Source organism: Echinops telfairi, unplaced genomic scaffold, assembly GCF_000313985.2.
Source record: "Echinops telfairi isolate 266 unplaced genomic scaffold, ASM31398v2 ScPeMD7_18;HRSCAF=68, whole genome shotgun sequence".
Taxonomy (NCBI): Eukaryota; Metazoa; Chordata; class Mammalia; order Afrosoricida; family Tenrecidae; genus Echinops; species Echinops telfairi.
Genome location: NW_022103915.1, coordinates 23,886,991 through 23,896,810, shown reverse-complemented (window position 1 = coordinate 23,896,810; position 9,820 = coordinate 23,886,991). Strand labels below are relative to the sequence as shown.

Below are 9,820 nucleotides of genomic sequence, written 5' to 3'. Positions count from 1 at the left end.
CTTGAGGCCTCGTCACCCCCCATGATCATGACCCCAGTGCTGCTTCCCACTCTGGACTAGACAGGAGCATGTACATAAGTATAGGAAAGAGATAAAGTTCCCGACACATGGAACTCAGGAACAGGAATGGGAATAGCGATACCAGAAGGGTAGGGGGAAGAGGGCACCGATCACAATGATTGACACATAACCACACACCCCCATGCAGGGGGAAGAACAACAGAAACCAGAGGGGGAGGGAGACAGTGGCCAGTGTGAGATATGAAAATAATAACAATCTATAATCTATCTAGAGGCCATGAGGGTGGGGAGGGAGGGGGAAAAAAGAGCTGATCCCAAGGGCTCAATAGAAAGCAAATGTCTAGAAAAGAACAATGGCAATATATGTACTAACATGTCTGATACAATTGATACATGGATTGTAACAAAAGTTCTAAGAGCCCAGGTAAAATGATTAAAAAAAATTTTTTTAATACTGCCTCTTTCTAGTCTACCCCACCGAGGGAATCCTAGAGCTTTGAGGGGGTCAGCCAGGCTTAAATGGAAATGAGTTCTCCCAATAAGTTAGTTATTACTGAGTGACAAGTCCCAAATATCTTTGTTTACAATGACCCAAGTTGACAAAGTTGAGCAGCACAGTGTAAACTAAAAAATGAAAGAACACACCATGTCCACAATTTCATTCAAAACTTAGATTCATTCACTGTTTACAGGGAAATGAAGCAAGGGGGAAAAACAGGCATCAATCAACTATCCAAATGTGTGAACAAAACAGCAAGGATGGATTATGCAACAAACTACATAAAGAAGTCATGCTCCCAATCTGAAGATGAGCTCTTACCTTGTCATATTGGCACACAACAACATTTTCAGTATCAAAGAGCTCTTGTCCTTCCTCATCACTCACATCATCTTCACTATTGAGAGGCTCCTATAAATGAAAATGAACTTACTTATTCATACCTCATGTATTAGTGCCTAAGTTTCTAAAAGTAAAAAAAAAATCACAATGACCTGGTGGTTCTTTGAGAACAAGCAAATGTCAAATGCACGTATATACCACAAACTTAATATTAATTAGCTATGGAATTTAACAGTTAGGTAATAGTATTAAAATGCAAGCAAGGAACTAAGCACAATTGAAATAGTTAAGCTCTATAACTTTTTTAATCTGAAAAGAAATTCAACTTTCTTTTCTCTTTTAGAAAAAGCAACATCAGGTGAAGGGGTGGAAGGGAGGCCAAGAATTGTAGTAACCACTTCAGGTGGCCTAAGGAAATAAGACATAATGAGATAATGGCATTATGTGCTAGAAACAGTGTAAAAAGGAAAGTGGAAAATAGGAGAAAAAGCTATAAAATAAGTTAGCAGGCTGGTCTATGTCTTTACAATAAGAAGGAGGACTCTGAAAAAAAACTAGCATGTCTACCACTGTGACAACTCATCATACTTATTCAAACTGTATGCTTAGCAAATCATCAGAGATGCTGGATTATAAGAAATAGAATGGAGCATCAGGACTGGAGGAAGGCTTATTAACCAGCAATATGCTAAAAACCTTGCTTGCTCAAAGTGAGGACTTGAAGCACTTGTTTAAAGTCAAAGATTCCAACCTTCAGTATGCAGTACAACTCAATGTAAAGAAAACCAAAATCCTCACAATTGGACCAATAGGTAACTGTATAATCATGGAGAAAATCTTGAAATTGTCTAAGATTATATCTCACTTGTATCCACAATCAGTGTTCATGGAAGTAGGAGTCAAAAGATACAAGGACATGTTATACGGGGTAAATCTGCTAAACACAGAGCACAACCTCTTCAGGGCCCTGAAAAGTAGTGCTGTTACTTTGAGGACTAAGGTATGTGCTGATCAGCCCTGCCTCACGTGCATGTGAAAGTTGGACGTGGAATAAAGAAGACTGAAGAACAATTGGCACATTTGAATTTTGGTATTGGTGAAGATCATCAAAAGTTGTATGGACTTCAAAAAGAACAAACAAATCTTTCTTCGAAGAAGTATAGCCAGAATGCTCCTTGGGGGCAAGCATGGTGACCCCTGGTCTCACGTACTTCGTACATGTGGTCAGGAGAGACCAGCCCCTGTAGAAGAACATTATGCTGGGAACGTAGGGGGCAGCAAAAAAAAGGGAAGACCTTTGATAAGATGAACTGACACCCGTGGCTGCATCGATGGACTCACACATAAGAACGCTTGTGGGCACGGTACCGGTCAAGGCAGTGCTTCCTTCTATGACACACGGGGTCACTTTGAGTTGGAACCAACTGAACAGCACCTAAGCACCACCACCATGGTGAGGGTAATGGTGGCTGCACGAGAGGACTTCAAAAACTCCATGTAAAAAAGCGCATTATCTTTTAATTCCGTTTTCCCTTAACTTTTTGAAGCAGTTAGGTTTAAAATAAAAAGGATAAATTAGTAACAGAATTTAAAGTCAACATAAAACCTAACTAGAGTATAAAATGACCAACTCTTTTAATATGTTAAGTGTGGTATATGTAATAAATGAAGTGTCTTAAGTTACCCCACAAAATCAAAGTGCAACCAACATTATCTAGTTTAAGAATTTCATCCTATCAGAAATAAATCCTACCTATTTAAGCAGTTACTTCTCATTTCTGTCCCCAAGACACTGGGCACCATTCATCCATCTCTGTGGCTTTAGGTGGGCTGTGCTAAACACTGCCTAGAAGTGGTGAGTGCTGCCATGTACTTTCAAGTCAGTTCGGACGCACATTAACCTACATACCAAGAAGGAAACACCTAACACCACCCTCACAATTTTTTGCCATATTTGGGCCTATTGTCAATGACTACTTAGAATCATACAATATGTGGCCTTGTATGTCTGGTTTCTTTCATTCAGTTATGTTTTCTTTTTAAAACTGTTCTCAAGGTTCATGCATGCTATTAATATATACCATTACTTCATCCTTTTGCATGGCAGAGTAACAACTCATTGTATGGCTATACATCTGTCCATTCATCAGATGTACATTTGTTTCCAACTTTTCAGTTACTGTAAATAAGGTGGCTCTGAACATTCACGTGTACGTTTTTTTGTTTGCGTGTTATGACATTGTTGTTGGGAGCTTTCAAGTTGCTTTTATAACTTATAGTAACTCTACAAACAACAGAATGAAACACTAACCAGTCAAGAAGCATCCTCATTTTTGTTCATGATTGAGCCCATTGCTGGTGTCACTGTGCCAATCCCTGTCATCAAGGGTCTTCCACTTTCAATGACCCTTTACCGAACAGCACCCTTTCCCCAGGGACTGCTTCCAACACTACCCTCACAGCCATCGGGTCTATTCTGACTCAGTAAAACTATCCCTTCAGGTTGACAAAACTTTCCAAATCTTTTCACTGGGTCCCTCCTGAGAGCAAGACCAAGGTACATGAGAAGTGCCCTGCTTGCTTCAAAGGAGAAATTCAGCTATACTTCTGTACTTCCCAACTGACCTGACTGAAGAGCTGAGCATTTCTGACCCAGAATTATAATTTGTTACTCTCCTATAATACAAATCCCATATCTGTATTGCCTATGAGTTCTGTGTTATCTATGGCAAAATTTTATAGAACCCAGCAGAAGAGCAGCGTGAGCTACGGGAGGAGAGGTTGATATCAAAATTGGAAAGCAAAGCTGGAAGGTACAGAAGTTTGTCTGAGTTCTGGCTCAAAGAAATAATGCTCAAGGTTATTCTCATACTTTCTTGTAAAGTCAGAAGGTCATACGTACAGCACTCCCCTGCCATTTCGGCACGATAATAAGAAGAAAATTCTTAAATAAGGTAGCTCTCTCTCTATGGAAGAGCCCGGTGGCATAATGGTTAAGGGTTGGGCTGCTGACTGCAAACAAGGTCAGCAGTTCAAACCCACCATTTGCTCCATAGGAGAAACAATGAGGTTGTCAGCTTCTGTAAAGATTTTGTTTTTATGAGAAGTGATTATTTTTGGATAATTTATGAAAATACAGTAGAACCAAATAATCTTAGTACAGTCAGAGCAATCTAACACTACCTTTACTAACATACGTTGTGTAGCACTGCCAAAAGCTCTTCCAAATTAGAAAAAAATCCAGCAGTTTGACACTAACTGTAATAGGAAATGGCTGAGTGGGTTGCCATTTCAAATCTTTTACTAGAAACTTACTTCTTCCACTTGCCCATCTTCAGCTCCATCCTTCTCTTTGTCTTCCTCTTCATCGTCATCATAATCTTCTTCTTCGTCTTCATCTTCTTCAGATGATGTATCCCCTGTTCCATCAACCTGTAATACCAATGGAGCTTGCGGCTGAGCAGCCTGGGCCTGTGGTGGCTGTTGGCCAGTTGCTGTTATCTGTGCTTGTGCTGGTGTAGGGGCTGCCACCGTCGTGGGTATAACTTGAGTCTTATTTCCTGTAAATAAGATTTGCTGTGGCTGGATGATGACACCTGTCTGTGGTGAAATTCCTCCAGGAAGAGGAGCCAGTACCTAAGGCAACAGAAAACCATAGATTAGGAAGAAGGGACTCCGATCCAGAGGCTCCAGTTCAGAAAGTTCATACACAGAAAGAGGCCCAAATGTGGAATAACCAGAGTGCACAGACCCACTAACGTCCCTAGGTGGCGCAACCGCTCTGCACTTGACTCCTAACCTGAAGATGGCAGTACTGGTGGAAAAAGGTCTTTCAATCTGCTTCTACAGATTGGAACCAAGAAAGCTATGACAATAGATTTGTGAGACTGATCCACTAAAATTTCCTTTCACTATGCAATTTCTGGGCAAAAACAAGTTGATCTTGAACAACCTGGGTGTGAATTAGAAAGGTCTCACCAAAAGGATTTCTTTTTAAAAAAATACTGTATGATGCTAATCATTCTTCATGCCTCTTCAGAAAACTGAGCAACACAGTAAAAAGTGAGCTCTCGTGGTTCTCATGTATTTTCATTGTGTTTAGTGTAACAGTGTAAATTTTAAGTAACACCAAGGGACTCAAACTAAGTGCGATTAGTAAATGATAGGCTGAAAGTACTCCCAAGAAGCTGAAAAAAGTCAAGACTTTACAAGGAAAAAGTCAGTTGACTGAAGGCTGCAGCTGCAGCAGTTGCCTGCCATTTCTGGATAAATCCAGCAAACATAAAGGTCAATGGGGCTGGATAATACTCCTAAGGCCATTGCTGGTATGCCAGTAGGCATGAAAATCTTGTACTTTTGACAAAATACTTTTTGATCTTGTATTGAAAAAGCAGGTTTTGTGTGGATGCAGTTTACAAGTTATGTGCTAACCAACTAACTGTAATTGTTAAGTCTTCTGATCAATAGTAGGCGATTAAGTTTTGGGGAGTCAAAAGGTGAACTCACATTTATCAACTGCTGCGTGGTTGATGTGTGTGTGTGTGTGTGTGTGTGTGTGTGTGTGTGTGTGTGTGTGTGTTTGTTCAAGGGTCAACTGTAATTGCTAAAAGTATTTACTGGGCGCTTGTTATGTATAGAAATCCTGGTGGTACAGTAGCTACATGCTTGGCTGTTCATTAAAAGGTCATCCATTTGAACCACCAGCCACTGCACAAAAAGGATATGGGGGTCCCCCTTTTGTAAAGACAGCTGTGGAAGCCATGTGGGGCAGGCACACTCTTCCCAGCATTGGTATGAGTTGAAAAATCAACAACTCATCAGTAATGGATTTTGTTTGGTTTTGCTAAGTTTATAACAGACACCATGCCAAGACTTATACATGCTTGAGGTTTATGTACTTGAGGTTCAGGTACCTTGACAAGTTTGCATGGTCACTAATGACACAATTTGAATTACAGCTTTCTAGCTCCAAAGCCTATGTGCTTTCAATTATGCAACACTGCACCCAGACAAGGAACAATGAACTGAGAACCTGGAGGTCTAGGTTGTAGTTTTGTCTTTTACCACAGACATAAGTAAGGAAAAGCATTTAACCCTTTTAGCCTGGATCAACAATTCTCACCTCTGTCAATTACAACCCTGTGGTAACTTAAACCCATATAATGACTAGGTCTACCTCCCAATAGTCTGGTTCACTGATGTGAAATAAAACCTATTCACTTCATTTAAAACTCTAGAGCAGCAGTTCTCAACCTGTGGGTCGAGACCCCTTTGGGGGTCGAACGACCCTTTCACAGCTATGAAGTAGCAACAAAAATAACTTTATGGTTGGGGGATCACCACACCTGAGTAAGTTTACTAAAGGGTTGCGGCATTAGGAAGGTTGAGAACCACTGCTCTAGAGCATTCTTTTCACACATCCACAACTGACACTCCCCCCCCATCCTCTCTGATCAAATGATTTCCAATGTTCCTTTCAGTTTCTACACCCTAAGAATCTAAAACACAGCGCACAAAGAATTCCGTCCATGCTATTACACAGGACTGTAGTACCAAGTATTAATTGCATGTACTAGAATTCAAATAATGACAAAGAAAAAGCACTGAGTGCCTACTACTTGCCCTCAAACCCACAGATGACAAAAACAACAATAGTATTTTCCTTAAGAAATGTATGAATTAATGCTGTCAACAGACACAAAAAACGTCCCTCCATTGTGCTACAGTGTTATGAGAGCACAGGAAGGAATATCAAAGTCAGGTTGTGTGGCAAAAATTAATGCAGACGACCTTCTTAAAGAGTAATACTTGAGTTTCTGTTTGTATTAAGAAGATCTAGCTTTTTTGTTTGGGTGTCCTTGCTTGTTTGGAAAGAGCAGAACGAGCCAGGAGGAGAATGGTCAAAGGTAAGTATGGCATCTTCTAGAAAGTAAGACGTCTGGTGAAATCCAGTGAGAGTAACATGCAATTTTGGAAAGCTGTAAGGAGGCAGGATTCATGTTCTTCCTCGGGTTTTCATCATCATTTGTACATTACGTTGTATTTTGTCAAGTACTAAACTTCCCCAGGAAAATAACCACTAGTCTTTTGCCAATGTCTGCACAGTTTAATAGTATAAACCTGGTATACAAATAGGTAAAAATATTAACAACTTCGATCTAAACAAAAACTGGAGCAGGTAACCATTCAGAAGCATGCCAAGAACTAAACCTGTGAGGTTCAAAGAAACAAGATCTTAAAAAAAAAGACCTGGTAAATCACACTGAGTTGTTTGGATATTTTATGATAGGAAATTATTAAAGGCACCAACATTTGTAAGGATAACTCTAAAAAGAATGGTGATCAGGTTGGCAGGTACATCTGTCCAGTGGCTTGGGAATCAGTTAGGAAGACAACACAATATTTTACTAAGAAATTTTAAGTGCAGAAACAAAAAGAGTAAGGAAAAAATATTTTTCCCCAAACATATTGAGGGGACTACAAGCATGTGAAATAAAACAACAAACTAATAAGAATTGGTTGGATTTCATAATGCCGTACCTCGGAAAATGGCAGAGAAGATTATATACCACCCTCTTCCAGAAAATACATAAGCACATGAAACTAGGGGTGTGAATGCCTTATGTATTTTTATGTCCCTGGCTCCTTGCAAAGACCCTGTGATCAAAGACCCCGGCTCCTTGCAAAGACCCGAAGTGATCAGCAAATGCTTGTTGCATAAATGCGGAATAACTTACTTAAGCAGCTGGGTAAAGAGTGGTGCAAACAAAAAGGGTTCAAGATGATGATGAAGGGTGAACATTTAATTTTAAATATGTTGAATTTGAGTTACGCTGAGGTGTGTATACATGAGCAACTTAGCAAAGTGGGATCTGCAGCACTGGAGATGAGTTGAAGAATCTGTGTATGTAAAGCCATGGACTCACTCAGAAGTTCATACAAAAAGAACTCCACAATGACCACTAATTCTTTTACCTGCTGTATTACAGGAGCTTGTACTCCACCAGGCTGCATTTGTGGTATAACTTGCTGTTGTAGAACCACTCAGAAGCTCATACAAAAAGAACTCCACAATGACCACTAATTCATTTACCTGCTGTATTACAGGAGCTTGTACTCCACCAGGCTGCATTTGTGGTATAACTTGCTGTTGTAGAACGACTGACTGCTGAGGTTGAAAAATATACTGGGCACCATTGGCTGCTCTGACCACTTGAAGAAGTTGGCCTAAAGAGAAAGTATACAGCCCAGGTTACCATTTTAAAAGAAACAATATTAAAAAAAAATTCCATAATACAGGTAGTAGTACCCAGGCTACAAATGAGATACGTCCATTAAGTGGGTCTTTAAATGGGAACAGGTATGTCCTGTTATCTAGCCTTACTTTAATACAAGAAAAGCCTTTTCAATTATTTAAAAGCTGAGCATGCAATCAAGTGAAGGTGTTAGGGCTATCGATTCAAAGTGAGGGCAAATTTATATCACATTAAAGGGCAGAAAGGTTTGAAACCCAGAGACTTAATGTAATTAAATTCATAACGAATTATCAAATCATCACAAGTCCTAGAATTAACAAAGTGAGAAGCTGAACAACCAAGTTTATTAAGGGCCTTAAGGGCCATCATGCTCCCTCAGTAAATTATAATCCTGACCTCATCCGAGTAGCCACCACGTTCAAATGTGTTGCTTAAATTATTTTCTTTTCCATTTTTCATCTTACACAGCTATTTTAATTATAAAATCTGATTAAATGTAATGGATTATAAAATCTGATTAAAGATAATTAAAAATAAATGATCTTTGCTAACATCTTAGAAGTCAAGACAGTAATAAGCTTACACCTTTCAGGCATTTTTTTGCTTGAACACTTCACACAATATCTGAACCAAGGTATAACCTTCGAAACTTCTTCAAAATTGCTTAAAAGCAGTAAATATTTGCTGAACCAATTACCTACCACTGCTACATAAAACTCATCGAATGATTGGCTTATGCATATCAAACCAAATCTCTCCAATCTGTTGCTTCAGATAACCCAGAATTGTGAATTAATAAAAAACCAAGTCTATCTTTTTTAATTATGTAGGACGGCTCCTTCATTTGTTCTTAATAAAGTCAGATGTTAAATATAGGGCTTGGTTGGTAAGCTTTTGACACATAAAAAGATATAAAAATCAAGATAACAAAGAACACTTAAAAATTCACGCAACCATTATTATATCAAAAGCCACAAACTAAGCATTGGTCTTCTGTCACTCTATGCCGAGCAACTTTGTATAGTATAGATTTGCTCTTAAAATATACAATTTAGCCTGGTATCACAAATTAGTTCAAGTGAATCAAGTAACTTATTTTGCATACTGTATTTAACAAAACCTAACAAGCATTTCCATATAATCACAAAGCATAAAGTTAACGCTAAAATTCTTATTATTAAAGTACAATTCTCATGTTACTCTATTGCACGCTCAACAATGATTATAGTTTAATGTGCTTTAACCCTTAAATAATGTTATTTAATAGAGTATACCAAATGATCAAAGCAATGGTCAGATGTTCAGACTTTTGATAAAGATAAACCATAAAAGCCAGATGGGTTCACTCTCTCACTGCCTCACTCTCTCACTGACTCACTCTCACTGCCTCACTCTCTCACTGCCTCACTCTCACTGTCTCACTCTCACTGACTCACTCTCTCACTGACTCACTCTCTCTCACTGTCTCACTCTCTCTGTCTCACTCTCACTGTCTCACTCACTCACTCTCTCAGTCTCACTCTCTCACTGACTCACTCACTCACTGCCTCACTTACTCACTGCCTCACTCTCACTCTCTCTCACTGACTCACTCTCACTGTCTCACTCACTGCCTCACTCTCTCACTGCCTCACTCTCACTGCCTCACTCTCTCACTGTCTCACTCTCTCACTGCCTCACTCTCACTGCCTCACTCTCACTG

General features: G+C 39.4%; 1 protein-coding gene across 3 annotated transcripts in view; it reads right to left on the bottom strand.

Moving 5' to 3' along the window:
* The window catches only part of GTF2A1 (general transcription factor IIA subunit 1), a 44,610-nt gene that overhangs the window by 6,415 nt on the left and 28,375 nt on the right, over positions 1 to 9,820 (bottom strand). For 2 of the 3 annotated variants that reach the window (XM_045287899.1, XM_045287900.1), the window contains 4 exons: positions 8,022 to 8,089; positions 7,838 to 7,903; positions 4,178 to 4,498; positions 842 to 931 (listed from right to left, as the gene is read on the bottom strand). In XM_045287899.1, the coding sequence (XP_045143834.1) occupies positions 842 to 931; positions 4,178 to 4,498; positions 7,838 to 7,903; positions 8,022 to 8,089 (545 nt within the window). Of the gene's footprint in view, positions 1 to 841; positions 932 to 4,177; positions 4,499 to 7,837; positions 7,904 to 7,955; positions 8,090 to 9,820 lie in introns of all 3 variants that reach the window. The other variant, XM_004698748.2, reaches the window with a different exon arrangement.